Source organism: Emydura macquarii, unplaced genomic scaffold (assembly GCF_026122565.2).
Source record: "Emydura macquarii macquarii isolate MOO-44397 ecotype Brisbane River unplaced genomic scaffold, CSIRO-AGI_Emac_v2 contig_499, whole genome shotgun sequence".
Taxonomy (NCBI): domain Eukaryota; kingdom Metazoa; phylum Chordata; order Testudines; family Chelidae; genus Emydura; species Emydura macquarii.
In genome coordinates, this window is record NW_027130636.1 from 10,413,611 (window position 1) to 10,434,829 (window position 21,219).

Sequence of the window (21,219 nt, forward strand, 5' to 3'; positions counted from 1 at the left end):
AAATGGAGAAGTGACTTCACTGAAATATGGATAAAGCTGCACTAGAAATAAAACAACTCATTACGAATAACAGAGTTTCTATTGAGAGTATTCTTCGTGTCTAACCCTTGTGGAACTGTACAGTTCAAAACTTTGTACCTGGACTTTCTAGGTTGATCATTTGCAAGATACACTGACATGTGACCATAGCTATAATCATTTAGGACCATAAGGAGTAGTGCTGTTCACATACTTCATTTTTCTGGTTTGGTGGCCAAATAAAAAAATAAATAAATTAAAAATATTCTGTTTGGGCTGACCCAAAACATAAATGTTTCAGTTTTTCCTGAGAAACAAAGAAGATGAAAAAAAAAATCTGTTTTAGGTTGAACAAAACGTTTTGCTCAAGCGGAAACTAAAGTGTTTTGTTTTCAAGGTTATCTTTTCAAAAAAAAAATTTTTTTAAACAAAATGTCTTTCCAAAATGAAAAGTTAAAATGTTACATTCTAGAAATGCTGAAAATGTAGCATTTGGACTTTTTTTTCCCCTCTCTCTATATATAGATATTTTATTTGACTGAAACATTTTTCTGAAATAGACCTGAATAGTTGAGTTGTTTTGGTTAACCTGAATCAGCCTTTTTCAATAAAAAAAATGATTCACATGAAAATTTTCCCCCCCCAGCTCTAATAAGGAGACTTATTGGATTTTGGGGAAGTGATGAGTTCTACAGGACAATCTTACTTGACCAATATATGCACTGATCTCCTAGCCACTATCCTCTCTCGATTCAAATCCTTAAGACTCACTCCCTTCCCCCATCTACAAGAAGTGAGTGAATCATAACTACCATTTATATATTTAATTCCATATTTATGTTTTATTTTAATAAGACTAAATTAGAATATGACAAATGTAACCGAGAAAACTCTCAAAATAAGCCGTATACAATAATTACAATGGCAAAGTTTTTTTTTTTGTTTTTTTGTTTTTTTTTTTAAATAAAGTTAGTCTAATTGCTAACAGGCTTCTTACCTGACCGTTCTTCCTGACCATGATATTGTCACTATGTCTGTCACCAATGCCCAGTACATAAGTAGCTACACAGTAGCCAGCACAAGACAGGGTAAATTCCTCGATGGCTCGATCCAGGTCATCTCTAAAAACACAAAGCAAATAATAATTCTGCACATTAGCAATAATTCACCTTCTATTTTCACATTAAGAAAACATACAAATTTGCTTAAACTAGGATCACATATAGATGTTTTAAAAACAGCCCAACTGCAGGATTATGAAACCATTTCACTATGTAGAAAGGTAGAAATGAAACTATTAGAATGGCATTAAGCCATTAGGTATGTGTAATTATTATTTTCTTTACATTATGTTTCGTGGTTTATCCAATGACATTCAGCTCAGAATGCTGTCAACATTAGAATTCAGAGTCTGGATTGCTGTTTAAACTCCAAAAGCAACCTGAATCGGACATCTAAAAAAGAAAAAGGCACCAAACTTGCAAAGAACTATATGTGTGTGTACTTATGCATACATGCATGCACACAATGGCTGAGCCCCTTTACATTGGGACAGAGCAATGTAAAAGGCACCTAAACAGCCTGGATCTGACCAGGGAAAGACTCTCAAGGCACAGGAACCACGGAAGACTGCGTAAGACATGTCTAAAGACTCCCTTGCAAGCTCCAGCATATGGGGAATGCTGGAGGCAGGGTTGCAGTATGCAGTGCTTAGTGATTCTGACAGCGCTGTGGCCCAGTGGGTCCCAGGCAAGTCCCCAGAGCTGTCTAAATTATGCCAGGGGCTGTGGAGTTTACAGCCACTTTAGCCTCTCCTGGTCCCTGGGCTGTGAGTTTTGTGCTGAATCTCTTAGAGGGGCAGCACAGAATCTCACCCAATCTGTTCTGGATATGCATTTGGTGATGCCATAAGGGCTCCAGAATTAAGGCTGCTTTCAATTTAAGGGGGGCGGTGGGCAGTCAAACCTCTTTATTATGTATGAATAATACAGTGTGTCCTCTACTAATTCTGAGTACAGAATACATTTTCTGAAAATTTATATGAAAAATGGGTGCTCTGCAGCATCTTGCAGAATTGGACCCTAAAATGGGATTCATCTTTTTTTTCTTAAACCTTGAACACAATTTCACTTTGTAAGAAATTTTATAACGTAAGTTATAAGCAAGAAAAACATGTTACAATTTACCCTAAATTGTATTCCTTTAGCCAGTTTAAGAGAGCATCTTTGTTGAATGCAGCGGCAGCAGCAACATTGCTACTATTTAACTGAATATCTGCAATGGTTTCTGAAGCAGAAACAGCCTCAATAAGGCCAGAATGGTCTCCTGTTGCTAAACAACCATATGGCAATATCCTGAAACAAAACAGAGAACACTAGTAAAAAAAAATTGTTTCTTTCAACATGTAAATATTCTCAGAGCTGAATGTCCATGCTAATTTTAAGGTTAAACTCTCAGAAGATGGACATGTTTCCAGAGTGAAAAGATCAACACTTCATTTAAAAATCGTATTTTCCCTCCACTATGCAAATACAGAATCTGCTACGAAAGCTCAGTTTTACAAACACCAATCTTACAAATGAACCACTTTTCCTGGAGGAGGGGGAGAGGGTAGGGAAGGAGGGTATCACATAACAAAAGTAATGTAGATGAAGAACAAACATCTCTTCACATTTCAGTGCCTTCAGTGTATTGCTGAATTTTGCAATGCTCAGAAGGACAAAAAGAAAGTGATGCTGTGCACCATGCTACCATTTATACACTGTAGCTACTGTAATTCTGAGATGCTCAATCTTATGATCTTTTCAACTTTATGAACTCCTCAGTCTCCAATTAGTTTGTAAAATACGAGTTCTACTCTATGGGAATTAGGCAACTGTTTTTTTACTCATATGTAATTCTATTAAAAAGACAATAGAGGGAGCCATTTCATTTCAGTTGCTAGTTTGCAGTATAAATGGGCTGTAAAGAGGAAGTAAATTATATTCACTCTCACTTTAAGGTTCCTTTATACTGTCAGTGGTTTAAAGATGCCTTAGTGTAAATGAAAATCCAGCTCCTCTATGTTTCAGCACAATATCTATTGGATTTCCATTCTTCCTAGTTCAATTAAAAAGTTTCAAGAAATTAATACAGAGGTAGGTGTAGCACAGTATCTCACCCAAAGTGTTTAAGAGTGACCACCGTAGGATGCTTGGGTGCATTACAAAAGGGATAGAAAATAATGCAGAACATATTTAACAGAATATATATGCTTTTAAACATAGTAACAGACAAGTTCTGTGCCATCGGTAAGCTAGAATCCTGAAAGTTGGTACACTCCTTCATTCTGGATTACTGACTACAGACAAAACCCAGACCTGGAATTTTTATTACAGGACACCAAAAGGTTATCATTTATCACTACCCACCACCCTAAATTCTTAAGATCAAGAAAATTATCAAAGGGCAAGCAAGTGCACACCATAGACACTGATGTTGATAGCGAAGTCCATCTAGAGACAAGCCTGAACAATGGTATTCCATTCTGTGTTCAGTTTTGATCATTTCATATTGAAGTAAATTAGAGCAAGACCGAATTGCAGAAATGCAACAAATATGGTTAGGAGGTATGGAAGGAGATGCAAAGAATGCAAAAGTAACTTAATTGAGGTTTTTACAAGTATGGAGAGTAGGGTCAGAGATAGATGCTAGCAATATTTACACCTCAATTAAATAGGAACCAGTTTCATCAAGTCTGGGGTTTTAGTTGTACACATTCCTATCACTAACCCTAAGAAGACTGCTATTTTATAGATCTTCATTACAGTAGCTGATTCTAAAACTGCAACTAGCTATATTAACTATAACAGTAATGACAAAAGTATTCAAACATATTAAAAAGTCAGTTATTGATTTTACTATTTATTTAGTTTGATCAAAAAAGGGCACCAAATATAACAGACATGAGCTGAATAGTTCTAACATAGTCAGAATTACTACAAACTGGTCTTGAAAAGTGAACTGACCTTCCTGTCCTTCAGGGTGGGGCAGAAGCTGAATTAACTGCTCCTGTCTGTGCCCTCTACTTTCCCACCCACACCTCTCTCTTCTCTTCACTCCTAGCTGCATAGTCTCTACCCCCCTTCCCCCCGCCGAACTTCTCTAAGCCCTCTCTCACTACACAAATGTTTGAATCCTGGCCTGCTATGAGCAGGTAGAATGCCCCCTGCTGCCAATCACCCCATATTATCTTCATTGCCAGCCTGCTCTACATGCAGAACTATTTCAGAATCTGTGCCAGGAACTCACTGCTCGAAGCCACCAACTCCTTTTATTGTTTCCTAGTTTTAGGCAGGGATAGGCCCAGCAGGACAAGCTGGGGCAAAGCTAGAGGGCAGGCTGAAGGGAGGAGATGGGTTGAGAATCCCAACCCTCCTCCCTCCCTCTCTAGTAAACATCTCTCAACAGTCCCTACACAATTCAGGAAAGTAGTTGTGTCCCTGTGGGTGCTCCATTTTAGGTCACTGTTGCACAGTGCCCCTCAGTGGAAGGAAAGGGCTTCAGAGTTATGCTCGTGATGATCGACAGAAGTCTGAGTCTGAATAAGGCATCTGAAGATGACTGTTGCTCTATAATGTAGTGCTCTGTGACGGTGTGGGCAGACGTCCAAATGGCTGCTTTGCAAATGTCCATAATGGGTACATTGGTGCGGAAGGCAGTGGATGTTGAAAGTGCACTGGTAGAGAGTGTGCAGATCCCCTTTGGGGCTTGTAACTGATGTTTTTGATAAAAGAGGATCATCCAGATATCCACTTAGATAGTCTCTGTTTCAAGATTGTTTCTATAACAGAACAATCAAAAGAGGAAGCTAACAAGCCTTGGTGACTTTCTAAAGATTTTTGTTCTGTCTATGTAGAAGGCTAATGCTCTTCGGACTTCCAGGGTGTGGAATGTTGTTTCTCTTATGTTTGCGTGAGGCTTTGGAAAAAATGCAGGAAAGTGGAAGGATTCGTTTAAATGAAATGGGGAGGTAACTTTGGGTAGGAATTTAGGATGTGGTCTTAGAGTAACCTTGTCCTTAAAGAAGTTGTGTATGAAGGATGAGTCATTAAGGCACTTAATTTCCCCATGCATCTAGCAGACATGATGGCAATGAAGAAGGGCATCTTCATGGAAAGATGAAGTAAAGAGCAAGTGGCAAGTGGTTTTAACAGGGTTTCCATGAGTCTATGTAAGACCAGGTTGAGGGCCCATGTTGGAGCGGGTCCTTATCTCAGGGTAGGTGTTTTTAATGCCCTTGAGGAATCATTTGGTTGTTGGATGGGTCCCATCCATCTTATCATGGAAAGCAGTGATAGCTGCCAGGTGCACTTGGATGGTGCTTGTAGAGAGCACCTGTTCTTTTAATTCCAATATGTAATCCAGTATTCTTGCTAAAGGAGAAGAAGTTGATATAAGCTGTTTGTTCTGGCACCATGTGCAAAATCTTTCCATTTATGGATGTATGTCTTCCTTGTATTTGGTATTCCGCTGTTTAATAATATCTTTTATCTCCTCCAAGCAGGTTTTTTGCTTTCTCTGAGCCATGGAGTAACCACCCCTTGAGGTGCAGGATTGTCAAGCTGGGTGATGGATGCGTCCCACATCCTGGGAGAGATGAGGTATTTGAGGAAGATTTCAAGGTGCGCACGCCAACATTTGTTATAGACATGGAAACCAAGTTTGTCTGGGCCATGTAGGTGCTATTAATAATGCTTCTGGATTTGTCCCACTTGATCTTGTGAATGACTCGGGGTAGGAGCAATATAGGTGGAAAAGTGTACATTAAGGGTGCATCCTACTTGATGAGGAGACTATCACTAGGGAACGGAGTCCCAGTCCTACTCTGGAGCAAAATTGTGGGCACTTGGTGTTCTACATTGTTGCTAACAAGTCTATAGCATGAATATCACATGAAGAACTCCAGGGTCCATTTCCCATTCATGGTTCTGTGAGAAGTCTCTGCTTAGTGTATACGCTGTTGTGTTCTGACATCCTGGAAGGTATGATGCTTATATGTCAATGTTGTGACTGATGCACCAATTCCAGAGCAGCATTGCTTCCATGCATAGGGAGTGTGATCTTGCTTCCTCATGGTGGTTTACATAGAACATGCATGCCACATTGTCCATTAAGATCCTGATCGATTTGTCCTTGAACAGTGGTAGGAAGTGATTGCATGCGTTTTGGACTTCTCTTAGTTCTAGCAGGTTTACGTAAAGGTTGGATTCTGATATGGACCATGGGCCTTGGACCATGTTGTTGAATAGATGCGTTCCCCAGCCTATAAGGGAAGCATCCATGGTTATTTTCATTGTCGGGGTCCTTTAAAGAAAAGGCATTCCTGTATAGAGGGTCTTTGGTTGCGTCCACCATTTTAGAGAATCCTTTACCATGTGTGGCATTGTGAGGAGTCTGTTTAGACTGTGCCTGTGTGGTGTGTAGATTGTTCAAAGCCACGCCTACTCTGTGAAGCCACGCATCTCATGTGAAGTCTGGTGTGCTTGACTACAAATGTTGTTGCTGACATGTGCACTAGTAGTTGTAGGCAGGTTCTGACTGATGTTTGAGGACTGTCTGTAACAGTCGATATTAAGTTGACTAGAGTGGTGAAGTGTTATCAAAGTAAGGAGGCTGTGGCTTTTGGGCAATTGAGATAAGCACTGATTAATTCTAATTTCTGTACTGATATCAGTGTCGATTTTTGTTTGTTTATTTGTAACGCTAGATTAATGAATGGGGTTATTGTGCTTTGAGTGGCCTCTGTCGCTTCGTGTTGTGTTGATGCCCTTATCAGTTGTCTAGATATGGAAATATCATAATCCCATGTCTGCATAGTTGTGCTGCCACCACTTGATAAGACTTTTGAGAAAACTCTCAGGGTGGTCAACAGTCTGAAGGGAAGTATTTTGTATTGGAAGTGTTGTTTTCCTACCTTCTGTATGATGGATGGATTGTTATATGGAAATATGCATCCTGGTGGTTTAGAGCAGAGAACCAATCCTCCCTTTATAGTGCTGGAATTACAGTAGCTAATGTAGCCATTTTGAAATTTTGGGTTCTGATGAATTTGTTGAGTCTTCATAGATCTAGAATGGACCTCCAACCGCCCTTCTTTTTCTGTGTTAGAAAGTAATGTGAGTATAACCTTTCCCTCTGTACTGTGATGGTACTGGTTCTACTGCACCTAGGTGTGTAAGGCGGTTTACTTCCTGTTGCAGAAAAGCACTCATGAGAGGGGTCTCTAAAGAGGGACAGGGAAGGTGGTGGGTAGGTGTGATGGCGATAAAAGGTATGGAGTAACCAATCTCATTGATTTCCAGAACCCATTGGTCTGCTGGGATGTTCTGCCATACTTGGTAAAATGGTGACAGTTGATCTCCAGACAGTGTGGAGATGACGTGTGTTTCCAGTGTTAGAACTTCTGGGTGTCAAGTTCTTGACCACACCTTCAAAATTGCTATCTCGAGGTAGATTGTTGAGACGTTGAAGGTTGGCTTGGTGTTTGTCATTGTCTGGTTTGTCTCTGTTTACTACATAGATCATATGGTCTGTGTGGTTGTGTGTAAGATGGGTGAAATCTGTATGTCTCATAACTGCCTTGTTTCTTATTTGGGGATGTATAGATGCCCAGCGATTTTAGAGTTGCCCTTGAATCTTTCAAAGTATGAAGGGATTCATCCGTTTTTGCCACAAATAATTTCAGGCCTTCAAATGGCAGATCCTCTATAGTCGACTGCACTTCTCTGAGGAACCCCAAAAGATGTAGCCATGATGCATGGTGCATGACTATTGATGTACCCATAGAGTGTGCAGCCGTGTCTGCAGAATCCAGTGAGGTCGGCAGTGCTGTCCTGGCAGTGAGGTGGTCCTGAACTGCTTTTTTTTTCTCTCGCCTGACAAGCTGTCAATAAATTCTGCCATTTTAGAGAAAATCGTGTGTGTGTGTACTTTGATAAAAGGGCCTCGTAGTTCACTATCCAGAATTATTGTGTTGCGGATGAGTATGCTTTACGGCTGAAGAGGTCTAGCCTTTTCCAGTCTTTGTCATGGGGGTTGTCATTATGATGTCTCATTTACCGCATCCACCACTCAGGAATTTGGTGTGGGATGAGTGAACAAGAATTTGATTCCTTTGGAGAGGACATAGTATATTTTGTCCGACCTCTTGTTCGATGATGGTGGTGTTGCTGGTGTCTGTCAGATGGTTTTGGCAGGTTCCATGATAGCATCATTAATAGGCAATGATATCTTTGCTTAGGTAGATGTTTGAAGAATGTCCAGCAGTTTGTGCTGAGACTCCAGTACCTCTTCCAGAGATATATCCAGGGACCATGCTACTCTTTTGAAGACTTCCTGAAATTGTTTAAAGTTATCCCCCATGGTGGGCAGCGGGGGCATTATTGTTTCATCTGGAGTAAATGATGATAGGTTTGGTGGTGGGGAGTCTTCTGGTCACAGGCTTCATCGGCTCTTTAGTCACCTCCTCTTGGGGTTCTGGCATGGTTGATGCTGGGGATCACGGTACCCTCGCTCTTGGTGGAGTGGGAGGTTTCTGGTGTTGTGCCCTGTATACAGCCCACGGGTCCCAGTAGTGACACTGTGGTGGAAATGGCATGGGGGTGGCACCCAAGGGTGCCTATACCAGGTGGGTTCTCCAGAGCTTGAGTAATAGCCTGACTGGTGTGATAGTCCTGATCTGGGTGAGTGAACAGGTAATGAATGATAGGGTGAATATATTTGCCCTTCCTCATGTTCACTGGAGAGTAGGGGCCAGACCTGGCAGGAGCGGTTAGGTGACGGTACTGAATGGGTTGGAGTAACATCGGTACCGAAGAGTTTCTAGATGAAACTAATAGGGCTCTCTCTCTCTCTCAGAAACTGCTGTGGTACCGGGCGGGATGGTACTGATGTCGGCATAACTAGTGGTAAAAACGTACGAGTTGCTCTTGTCCATGCCAAAGATTTTGTGTTATGCACCATAGGTACCGTAGACGGTGCCATAGACTGCAGTGAGGTTGAGGTGCTCGGTTCCGAGTATCTTTTCAGCTCCATAGGTTCCAAGGCTGTGGGCTTTGCTTTGCTCTTTAAGCCTTTATCAGAGCTTGCCCGCTTAGGGTCTTTAGCTCTCTGGGTACTGGCGGTACCAGAAAGTCCTGGTATCTCAGAGTTCAACGCACTCAGTGCCGATGGTAATGAAGAAGTCTCCGTGGCTGAGGAGTGCTTTTTCTTAGTGGGTTCTCTCTGTAGAGAAGTTTGAGCGCGGTTTTTCATAGCCTTTTTAGGCAAGGACTCCTTAGTAGGAGCTTTTATAGCAGGATCTGTCAGAGGCTGCCAATGGTGATCGTTGGCCAGGGAGGCTTCTCAACTCGGGGTCGGAGGCTGGTCACAAGGATTTCTCCATCATAAAGGTGTTAAGTCGGAGGTCTCTTTTCTTCCTTGCTCTTGCATTTAGGTTGAGGCAATGCTAGCATTTTTGTGAAATATGTGACTCGTTGAGACAAAGGACACTGTGCGTGTCCATCTGAAACAGGTATGGAGAGCCTGCACATCAGGCAGCACTTGAAACTTGGAGAACTGGGTTTGCCACTGAGTTTTTCTGCCCCGAGTTAGGGAGGGAGCAATGCAAACTATACTAACAGGGAAAAATGATGAACTTATTTTCCTAATAAGATAGAATTTAGATTTTTTTTTTTTAAAAGAAAAGAGTTAAGGTATTCAGGAAGGGTAGGATTAACTATCTAACTGTTAACTAATAACTATCCAACACCTATGTACTAAATCGAGAGAAGAGGCGCTGCTAAGGGCTCCAACTCAAGCGAAAGGCTGTAGGGAAGGAACTGAGGCATGGTTGGTTGCACAGTGCTATGTAATTGCCTGAGGCAGCGCCAACCCACGTGCGACCCAACCCGGCACTGCTGCCATTAACCTCTGATTACAGGCACAGCGTGCACAGACTCCTAACATGGAGCACCCATGGGGACACTCCTCAAAAAAGAATCAGATATAGGTAATACAATCTGTCTGAAACACATAAAATAGAGCCTAAATGTAGATGATTTGACTATAAAATGTAGCCAGTTTATTGCTCAGTATTTCAGAAATCTGTTTTTTAAAATAAACAAAAACTAAAAATATCCAGATTTGTAACCTTTTTCTTTTTTATTTCAGTCTCTTTCCTAATTAAAAAACCCAATATTCAAGGTTGTGAGTTTTCACAGTGGAATTAATATCTATAACAACTGCATAATACCAGTGTTCATGATGCAAGGAAACACTGCTTGTTCTTATCACGATATGATAATGTAAGCCAAGTATTGCCAGGTTAAAGTGCATGCTGGCGCTCTTCCATGGCATTTCAACCTACCCTACTTGCAGCTTAACTTGGCACATGTCCAACAACTTCCCCTTCAAAAGCAAGCAATGATGAAAGCTATTCAGCCCCTTGAGGACAGTGTGCTTACAACTGGAGGAAAAAACATTCTTGTCAGAAAGACAGTTTGACAGGAGTCAAGTTGGGGACAAATCCTCAGGGCTCTGTCCATCTCTTCCTAGCCTTTTTGCCTTCAACATCTGTCAGTAGGATATCTTCTCCCTTTTTAAGGCCATGTAAAGACCACTGACAGATATATAAGCAATCTTTAGCAATAAATATTTTCTTTCTGCAGTGTACTCTCTCTAGTATCTTTTTACTCTCTAACGATTTCAAAAGCTTAATTCTTCAAAAAGGATCACTTTTGAATAAATAAGCGTTGGTAATTCATTACATGAGCTTGTTCTTTTATTTTCAGGTACAGCATTCAGTTTACTAAATGACAGAAATTCTACAGACTTTTAAAGAAAGATGTTTTGTTTTTTGTTTTTAATAAACTCTTCCTTTATTTATTTGTAGTATCCACAATGCCAGACCTCACACCTATCAATACAGATAAAAACAAAAACCCACTGTAGGCTTCTTGACAATAAAGTTAAATATATGTATACAACCCTGTCTGCCTATCAGTGTAGTAACTAAGCACACCAAACATTGTAATTAAGATTTACCATAGTATATTCTGCTGTTCAAGTCACCTGCTAGTACTCACTGCATTTCTATTGTTTTATTTACTATTTTTTTCCTTATCACAGCCCCAATCCTGCACTCTTTGAAAGCAATAAAACTAGTTGGGTGAGTAAGGGTTACTCACATAAATTTATAGTTGCAAGATTGGGGTCCTATGTCACCCTGAGAAGGGAACAATACTAGAGTGCACACCTTTTAGTTGCAACACACATGCAGTATCTAAATCACAGGTTCTCAAACTGGGGGTTGCAATGGAGTTATGGGGGGAGGGGGGGTTACTAGCTGTGAGCCCCAAGTCCAGCCAGGCGCGGGACTGTGAGCCTCCCTGCTTCCTCCCAACAGAGGAACATGGGGAGATGGATGAGCAGTGACACACAGATACTGCTCACCTCCTGCCAATGTTCCTCCGTACCCCCCATGGGGCTATAAGGGGGGAGAAGCAAAGAACAACACCCTGCATCTAGGTCACTTTTCCCACCTGGTTTGTGCTGAGGCAAGCATCAGGAGCTGCTGTTCTCTGCCCTGCACTTAGGCAACCCGGGTAGGGATTACGCAACCCAGGCTAGAGCTATGAGAAGCTGATTATAAAGTAGATCAATATATCCAGGTGAAAGATTGGTCTCTAAAAGTGGTACCCCTCTCCAGCTATGCAGCACGGAAGACCAACATATGCTCCCAAGTATCTGAATACTTTGTCTCCCTTCCAGGGAAGGATGACATATTGGGTTTTCTTGCGTAGTCCCCAAGCAGAAGAGGACGACTGGATTTGCTATTAAATTTAGAGTTGCTATAAAATAAACATTCTGGCTTGTGGTGGATATAAGGGAATTCTGGCCCACATCCCAGATTTTTCATCTGCTGTGTAGGGCTCTGTGCCATGGCCAGTTCACTGAAGTTGCAAAATCTCTGGTGGCAGGGGGCCCCCCAGGTTGGAAAAAGCTCCCATGAGAGGATTGATTGAGGTGAGTGCTGCTGCTCTTTTAAAAGGAAAGGGGAAAGGTGGAGAAAGGAAGAAATAGAACAACTGGAGCTCTGGCTGTTTTCACATAAGTAAGGTTGGCAGCTAAGGAACCAGAGGTCCCAGGTGAAGTAGGAGAAGCTGGGATGCCTAGGGCTTTCTGTGCACCCTGGACAGCACAGAGGCAGCAGCAGAATGGAGACCTATCATTCAAAGAGATGGAGGACAGGGGAATTGGAGAGGAAAGGGGAAGAACTGGCTGGACTGTAGGAGTCGGTGTGATTTTTTTCAGCCAGATTGAATTGTTTTAATTGGGGGAGTGAAGATGTGTCAGTGGAAATTAAATATGGATAAACTTGGGTTGTGTGGCAGTACCACTATTTTCCCTGTGCTAGTAGCTTTAGTCCTCAAGCAAGTAAGTTGAGGAAATTTTTTTCAAAGTCTGCTATTCAGCCTTTCCTTCAGGCTATATGGGGAGCAAGCAAGCAAACTGTGCTTCGTGAAGAGCAGACACACCCAATCCTTGACCTCCTCAAGCGCCCAGCCTGGCTATTTTTATGTTTCCTGATGAGACACATGGGCTGGAGAAATGGAGTAGGGGTGACTTCTAGTTCTCTCCCCTGCTTCCAGCACATGCTATTGTGGCCTGGATGCTGTTGCTGCCATAGATGAAGACTATTTCAGTGTGCCCAGATCATCATCTGGATGCTGCTGCCTGCATACTTCTTAATTCTTTCCCCTGCCTCTGCACCCACTCAGAATTTTATTTATAAGCATAAAATATAAAGGATGAACGGATGAAAGGATCACAGGGAACCTTAAGTGTCTCTGAATCAGCTGTATGCTTCATTATGGCTCAGCTCTCTCTGAGGGTTTCCCCTTACGACTCTTTTCAAGAGTTTATGGGGGCAATCTTTTGACTGCATGGCATCTTTTTTCATCTTCCTCTGACAACCTTAGATCAGTCAGAGAAAGCACATCTAATGACCCCTCCCAAATTATTTCCCAATTGCCAGACAGTGTATGGGCTGGGCTGGGATGGGGTCACAGACTCCACCCCTGAGAATGGGGTGGACTGAGGAATGCCCGATCTTTTGCTCTCCAACTGTCAGGGAGGGAGTCCTTGCTCCAAAGTATTAGAGCAGCCTCCTGTAGGCTATTCATAATAGTATAAATGATCTGCAAATATTTTTCCCCGCTTTCCAAAGAAAAATTAAATCAATGTTCAACTTTACAGCCACTAAGCAAACATTCGATTACCCTAAAGCAAACATACAATTCCTGAGGTAATTTGTCTATTTAAATTCTTCTTATATCTCAGACTTCACTAAAAGGAATCTTCTCGTAAGTAGCATATTTTCCTGATGGGTAACTTGTTTATAATTTTCCATATCTATGTGGGTTGACGCAATGTGCCTTTGCAAATCATACCATGAGTCTTCAATTACAAATGTTTAAATGATGAGATAAATTCTCCAGCTGGTGCACCCTGAAAACTATTTAAAAATATGCTGCCTTCTAGCATAATACACAAAGATGTATATAGTTTAGCAATTACAATAAAGAACTGTAAAGATTACAGGTCTGTACCTCACATGATTTCAAGTTAAGACAATGATAGGGCAGGGAATGCTAAATTGCAAGACTCTTAAAAAACTCAACTTAGTGTTAGAAAAGTTAGTTCCAAAGATGTTCTGAGAAATCAGTCTAGGGGAGGGTGGGGGGAGGGATAGTCAACTCAAACTAACACTTGTGTACCTGCAGCAGTGGATGAAGGGGCAGAGGCAGCTGCCTACTAGCTAGTGTTCTGCACTACAATGCTATATTCCTTATCTGGTCATTTCAGTTCTTGGAACTAGTGCTACTGCAAAGCTGGCATGTTCAGTGCTGTAGTGAGTAGTGTAGTGAGGCGTGGAAGGAGATGAGTTCTTGCCGGGTCTACTAGTTCTGAAAGGAGTTATGTGCTGTCCAGTATAGTTTTCATTAAGTAAAAGGATGACGACTACTATCTGGGGATGTATGGTAAAAATGGGAGCAACTCTTAAGCTTTAAGATGCGTATTAGGGACCAATCTTAGGAATAAAAACATGGAGATATTAAAAATGTGTCAAGCTCATGACTATTAATTTACACACATGATTAAGAAGTTTGCCCTCTTTATAAGGTGCCTAAAGGGAAAATAGACTCTTCAAAACATGGCCCAAGAGGTTGAACTAGTGAACTAAATTAAGACATTTTCTGTTTAGGCTACAATTGCAGAAATTTCTAAAGTCTGCAGCACCAGTTGAGAAAGATGGCAGCTCTTGAGTGATTGTGAAAAACTGGCCTTTTAATTTAAAAAAAGTGGACTTTCAGAAACAAAGAAAGCAAATGAAAAGTTCCTTATTTATTCTATATGTTAATTCTTTACTCTTCATAGCATCCTAAACTGTAAATTCCAAGTGACAATTTTCATCCCTAAGCCAATTTACACTCTGATGCAAATTACATGGGGATACAGAAATGGAACATATGCCAGAAATCTACAGCAGTTAAGCAACCATAATTACCTCTCTTTAGGTGCAGGCAATTATGTTTATTCTCTCATCAGCATAACCCATGATAACAGCTGGATCAGCATTATATTCTGTTTCAGTGGCATTCAGAAATAGCATTTCAAAAACTGGTCCAAAATGAGTGATACCTGCACTGTACTTTTAAATCTCCAATCCCTAAATGATTGAACATCTCATATGTTTTCACTGCAGTACGTTGAGCTACTTTAAAAATTAAACATTTACAATATCTTATTTCAATATTAACCTTACTCAGATGAACTATGGCATTTTCCTACATTTAGAACCTAATATTACAGTGAAGTATTTACAGCATGGTAAAGTAAATATACACTTTTTAAAAGATTTCCCCTCCCCCCCCAAAAGTATACCAGGAAGTGAAATAGAAAAGCTGCTCTACAGAACTATTACATCACATTTCTCCCTCCCACTCTTTGTTCCCTAAATTATCAAGGAACAAATGGTAAGAAAGCAATAACTGCAGGCTTTCAGACTTAACTAGTCCTTGTCTTTAACATAAAACTTATTTTTTTCTTTATTGTAGTTTGTCGGAGTAGAATGATTAAAAGCTTTTTCTGCAGATTTTCACGAAAATCAGTTAAAATCCAATGATAAAAATAAATGAAAGTGCAGTTGTTTTGGTGCTCAGTGCAGGAACTAAACCTCAGTGACATTATATACATCACATATGAGATGTACTAATTATTCACATAGGTGGTATGTTTCAGGTCAGAAGAACTGATTTTAGAGCCTGCAGCGTATAAACTGTTTAACTTGAAAAACTGTCATTAGGAAGGAAAAGCAACGTAACAGGTAAGGAATTTTTTTTTTTAAATGAAGTGTGCTAACACCTCTAGTAAAAAAAGAGCATCGAAGAGTTAACTCACTGAGGTTTATTTAAACATAGCAATGAAGTAGAAAAAACTAAGCAAAGAAAGTGACTTTCACCAGGCATGCATTACCTTAAATCAAACAGAAAGTAGGCTTATTTATAACAGTCCCACATGTTGTTGCCTCTGTTCACTTTGCCTTCGGGCTACATTGGACTGTGCTAAATGTGCTTTGAATTTCACTAGAATGAATACAAAACTACATTAAAAAGTTAAAGTTCTGACTTAAACTGATAAAATTAGGCAGCGTGAAAATGTTCAGTCTAAGTATTGCAACTCACGTAGCACGAATCATCATATACAACTATCTGAGACCTCCGTATAAAAGATTGTTGAGATCAGATTGATGACCTTAGCTCTAATATTCCTTTATTTACCCAATTTAAGTGAGAGATTTATTTAAATGAATTATAGAAAGATGAGAGAAGATTTTTGCCTAAATGCCTTTAAGAGGATATATTTCATTTTCAGCATAGAAATTCACAAGTGCAATTTCCTGCAGTGAGGGGCAGTATTCTCTCAAAAGGTAAGATACTAGGAGGTTTGGAAAACTCCATTCCCTCCTCAACACTGTGAAATTCCTTGGTTTTATTTAATTAAAAAACAACGTTAACTATTTCTGGATAAATCCTTTTAGATAATTAGATTACCTTTGTCTACTTTTGGGTCACTGTAAATAAGGTCTTAAAGTTTATTTGGTTTCTATGCTAGACTTCTCCTTTGAAAAACATCCCAGAACTCTGCAGAACTAGTATGGTTTGCACTAGTGTGGTCTATTTCGAAGCAAACAAACTGAAATACTTACTCTGGAGGGGGAGAAGGAGAGAGAAGTAATGTCTTTCCTAGTCCCATCTTGAATCTTAGTCTATATTCTTCTTTCCCTCTACCATAACATTTGCCAGTTTAAATTTTCAGTAAGAATTCAATTTAATACAAATTTATCAAACAAAATAAAATAAGGAATTCATGTTTCAGTTAGAATAAAAACAGACAAATATTTAACACTTAAAGATAGTAGTATACTAGTATGCTGTGTAATAAAAAAAAACCCCAACAAAAAAAACTGTGTTCTTCAATGAGTGATTCCAATAGTGAATTGCAAGTGCATAAATAAGAACATAATTTGGTCCCAAAAGTACTTTGGGCATGTTTCCCTGGTGGTCATTTCTGCACTCTATAGAAATGCTCAGCCTCTGCTATTAATGAAAGTAGCTACATGGGTTACAAATATATGCAGTGGATGGTCACAAGACAAATTTCTGGCACGAAGGAGCAGTACGAAACCCACTTCCAATATCAACTAACAGACATGAATGCCAGTGAAACAATAAATCAAAGAGGACTCCAATCCAGTTAGAATACATGCTGTGATGGCTATATCTAGCCTGATATCATCAGTCAATAAATTTGGATGATTTTAATAATTTGTGTTATACAGTTATATTTGAGAGATTTTCTATACTTTGAGTTACACCGTATGTAAAGAGCCCACCTCCCTCCAGATGGTAATGAAGTTCTGATCAAGGTGATGTCTTGAGTCCTTGAAAAGTAATAGTTAACTAACATGTATGAATGAATTCTGTATACTGGACATTCTAGGAGAAGCCATCCTAGTAATAGAAAATCTGTCTTGAAGAGATTTAAACCTGTGAAAGATTTATACTAGGGGATGGCATACTCAGAGACACAGTGGACTCATTCTTATCCATCTTTTAGAGTTATGGAGAAAACACAAGTCAGGTGAACTTGGTATTCAAACATTCTAGCCCATTCAACACTGCCCCAGTATGAACATCGAGGGCAATTAAAGGTAGCAAAGCAAACAAATGACCCAAAAGGTACTTGGCACAGCTATGCTATATACTGGCCACATAAAGCATCCTCAGTGAGAGCTGCACTAGGGCTATATGAGATTGATGTGCTTAACTGGAGTTGGCAGGTCAGAGATACAACAGCACATCAAAATGATACACACTGCCTTGATAATTTTTTTTTTTTTTTAAAACATCAGGGGAAGAATGCTTCTATTTCCTTCCATGGCCTTTGGGTCTCCCACAGATCTAATATTTCTCAATCTGATATTGAAATCCTCATATAAGGGATACATATGGCGATCTACTCATGAATAGGTTAATGTATCTATCTGCCTCTTAGGTCTAACTATTAGAGAGCTGCCAAGTTGCATTCCCAATCCACACTCCCCCAGTATTCAACCGAGCAGCTAGCCCTCAGCTCAACCAGTCGCTATCCCCCTTCCTAGTTCACAGCTCAACCAGTGGCTAGCCCCCTAGCTCTAGCCACACGTAAGTATGCTCTTTATTCAAAATTCTCTATTCTAGCTGGCAAACAGATTTCTCTTCTAAGTTTTCACCTCAGTTGGATATATACAGCACTTAAAATGCTAACGCTGCCTGAATCACAAGATGAAGCACATTTATGTTAGTGCTGAACAACCAAGTTAACAGTTAATCCACAAGTTCGTTACATGAGAGAGTATCACAGACAGTGTTTTCCAGAACTATATATTCCCACATATGCCAACGAATCATAGAAATTGTCTGCTGCACCCTCTTTCAAGAAGGGCTTCCTGTCACCAAAAGACTAAGTGCCAAATTTTCAAGGTATTTAGTCCTTTCTGTATTCAGTACTGCAACACTTATATGATTTAGGAGACTAAATCTCATTTGTAATATTGATTTAGGCACTTAGGTTCCTAAATCCCATTGACAGTTGATGGGATTTAGGCTCCTAAATTAGTTAGGCATTTTAACGTTGAATGCAGCAATGCCTAAATACCTTTAAAAATCTGGTCCTAAGTTCCAAAAGAAAGGCAAACAGACAAAGCATTTAATGGCATGAAAGCAGTCAAAAAACTGCGAGACAGAAATGTGTGTATGTAACATGACGAGACTTCACCATGGCAAAAGTGACCATGTGTGTGCTTGGTACACAGAACACAAAAGCACATAATTTTCCTTTCACTTCACCACTTCCATTTTTTCCATTTTCCATTTCAAAGACTGAATGGTCTTTAAGGACAAAATGTTGGGAATGGTTGGGTATGATTTCTTGGATTCTTCCCTTAGTTGAGAAGTCAGGTTCATTTACTGTGCGTCCATATTCCCTGCAGCTGGGGCAATGAGCAGCAGAAAGGTCATCTGAATTTTAATCACTGGCAAGTGAAACCTCATCAGAAAAGACTGAGGAAGTGAAGACAACTCTAGCTGGCACAGTAGGTGAAATTTTAATGATAAACCTCCTTCAAGTGCTCAGTGGGCATTGAGATAGTTTTAGTCAGATGCATTCTTAACACTAAAAAGGTCTTGTCCAGAGGAGAAGGTAAGTTGGGACAAGGAAACAGTCACATCCTCAATGGTCAATCCCATTTGTTAACACTAAAGGCTACCTGGTTCCCAGATTCCAGGCTTGTTGAAGACTATTTCTCACTATCTGGTGTACAGATTTCTGGCATAAGAAATGAACAGATTCAGTCAGAGTGGATTGCACTACCTTGCTACAAGGGCAGCACTAATCTGTTTTTCCCAAAGCCTTCTCCACTTTATCAGCACCCTGAACTGCAGGAAAACCAAGCAAGAGATTTCAGAAAACCAAAGTAAGAGTTAAGATTATAGACTGTGAACAGCAGAACAAGACCTGGGACCGTTATTGTTGTCTTTAGACAATGTCTGATTACACAAAAAGACGTATTCAGATAATTGCTTGAACATGCATGTAACGTGAATACAGTTAAAACCACTGCATGTGCAACCATAACTGCAGGCACACTTGTTAACCAGAAGGTCTGAAAACTTGGGGGGGAAAAAATTGTAATTTCATTAGTCACATGTCACTGCTGATAGGAGAAATAAAAATGTACCATGCTAGAGACTACCTTGTCTACTTAGGGAACTGGATTCTCTCTGCACTGGGTTCAGTAAAAATTCTTACCGGAGGTCTAGACCAGCTTCTTTCCAAAGTACATCCATCAAACGCAAAATCTGCAGTGTCAGCATGTCTTGTCGTAGATCTGCAAGAAAAAAAGAAAATGCTACTTTAATTAAATAATTTCCTATTGTTTGCATTAAAGGCATTAAAAAGCCAATTACATCAAAACATATATACAGCAGAAGCTCAGAGTTACGAACACCTTGGGAATGGAGGTTGATCGTAACTCTGAAATGTTTGTAACTCTGAACAAAATGTTATGGCTGTTCTTTCAAAAGTTTACAACTGAACATTGACTTAATTAACATTGACTTTGAAACACTACTATGCAGAAGAAAAATACTGCTTTCCCTTTTTTTTAGTTGTTTGCATTTAACACAGTACTATACTGTATTTGCTTCCCTTCTCCCCGCCCCGCCCCCTGTCTGTGGCTGCCTGATTGTGTACTTCTGGTTCCAAATGAGGTGTGTGGTTGACTGGTCAGTTCGTAACTCTGAGGTTCTACTGTAGTAAACATTATAACCTTTAATTCAAAGAGTACTGCCCAATCAAATACTTTGTCAGTCCCAAAGGTTAAATGGGATTAATAAAAATAAGGATCCCTGACAGATAAACTGACACTTGGATGGATTTCTAATGGGATAGGCTTAATAGTATCTGCTTATCAAGCTACGGGAAGGGAAGAGTAACTTATGGCAGTAAAAAGCCGCACAATCTAAACGCAAAGAAAAACGGAGCAGAAAAGAGTATAAATTCTTAATGTTACTTACCATCACCATTTTTAAAGATGATCCCTACAAGATCCCCTCCAAACATCTTATTGTTGTATACGATCCATAAAGGTTTCATTTTAGAATCCATATATTTACACTTCTCAACACTGGAGGGAAATGCAACAACTATTTTAGTCAGTTAAGTAAACACTCTTCAATTGCAAGCGCAATAAAAAGTTTTAGGGTTCTAGTGTGGAATTGTTTTATATTTTGGTTGAATGCCATTCCAAACTTTCATTTCACTACTATCGTGTCAGTTATACTTGGCAAATTTACATGTTACTTTTTTATATATATCTATATAAATGTATAACTGGAAACTACTAAATCTAATGCCTGAAATAACTGTCTGTATTTTTAAAGAAAATACATTACCTTCTTTAAATCCACCCCAGCCAAATTTTACACAGCTTTATGTTTGTATTTAACTGCTGAGCACAGTGTTCTAATGGCTAATGTGTTTATTGTTGTGAACAGAAGCCAAGACTGTAGTCTGACTCACTTCTAGGTTTATATATATATTTAACTAGGAGGTCAGAAAGATCTTTAAGTTTTAATGTGGATAGCAAAAATCTTCAACCCCAAACTAAAACTGACATCTTAACCTTAAGAAAGCAGAAATTTGCTTACATAACTAGGATAACAGACAGACCTTCTCCCACCCTTGAAAATGTACTCTGTGTCAGAGTGCCTGCTGAGCAGCACAGACGGTAGAAATCAAATGTTTCTATATAAAAGTTATGATGAAAATGTAAACAGAAGATCATATGCAACTTACTATAGTTCTGCGAGGATAACAGAGGGATTCAAAGGAGACTGGAGGTCAGAAAGTGCTTCTCTGTATGCATTTTGTTTTAAACAGGTGTGCATTGCATCTTTTCCTTTTGCTTTGCTTTGCTTCATGGCATTCAGTTTTATTAGACTATTTAAGGTCTTCATTTTATTAAGGGCTTCAACCTGAAATAGATTTTTTAAAAATATTAATTTCTGAATCATT

General features: G+C 39.8%; 1 protein-coding gene across 6 annotated transcripts in view; it reads right to left on the reverse strand.

Moving 5' to 3' along the window:
* Positions 1–21,219, reverse strand: part of PIK3CB (phosphatidylinositol-4,5-bisphosphate 3-kinase catalytic subunit beta) — a 317,999-nt gene that overhangs the window by 9,326 nt on the left and 287,454 nt on the right. For all 6 annotated transcript variants that reach the window (XM_067538936.1, XM_067538931.1, XM_067538934.1 and 3 more), the window contains 5 exons: positions 21,001–21,179; positions 20,220–20,329; positions 19,453–19,531; positions 2,205–2,372; positions 1,016–1,139 (listed from right to left, as the gene is read on the reverse strand). In XM_067538936.1, the coding sequence (XP_067395037.1) occupies positions 1,016–1,139; positions 2,205–2,372; positions 19,453–19,531; positions 20,220–20,329; positions 21,001–21,179 (660 nt within the window). The remainder of the gene's footprint in view (positions 1–1,015; positions 1,140–2,204; positions 2,373–19,452; positions 19,532–20,219; positions 20,330–21,000; positions 21,180–21,219) is intronic.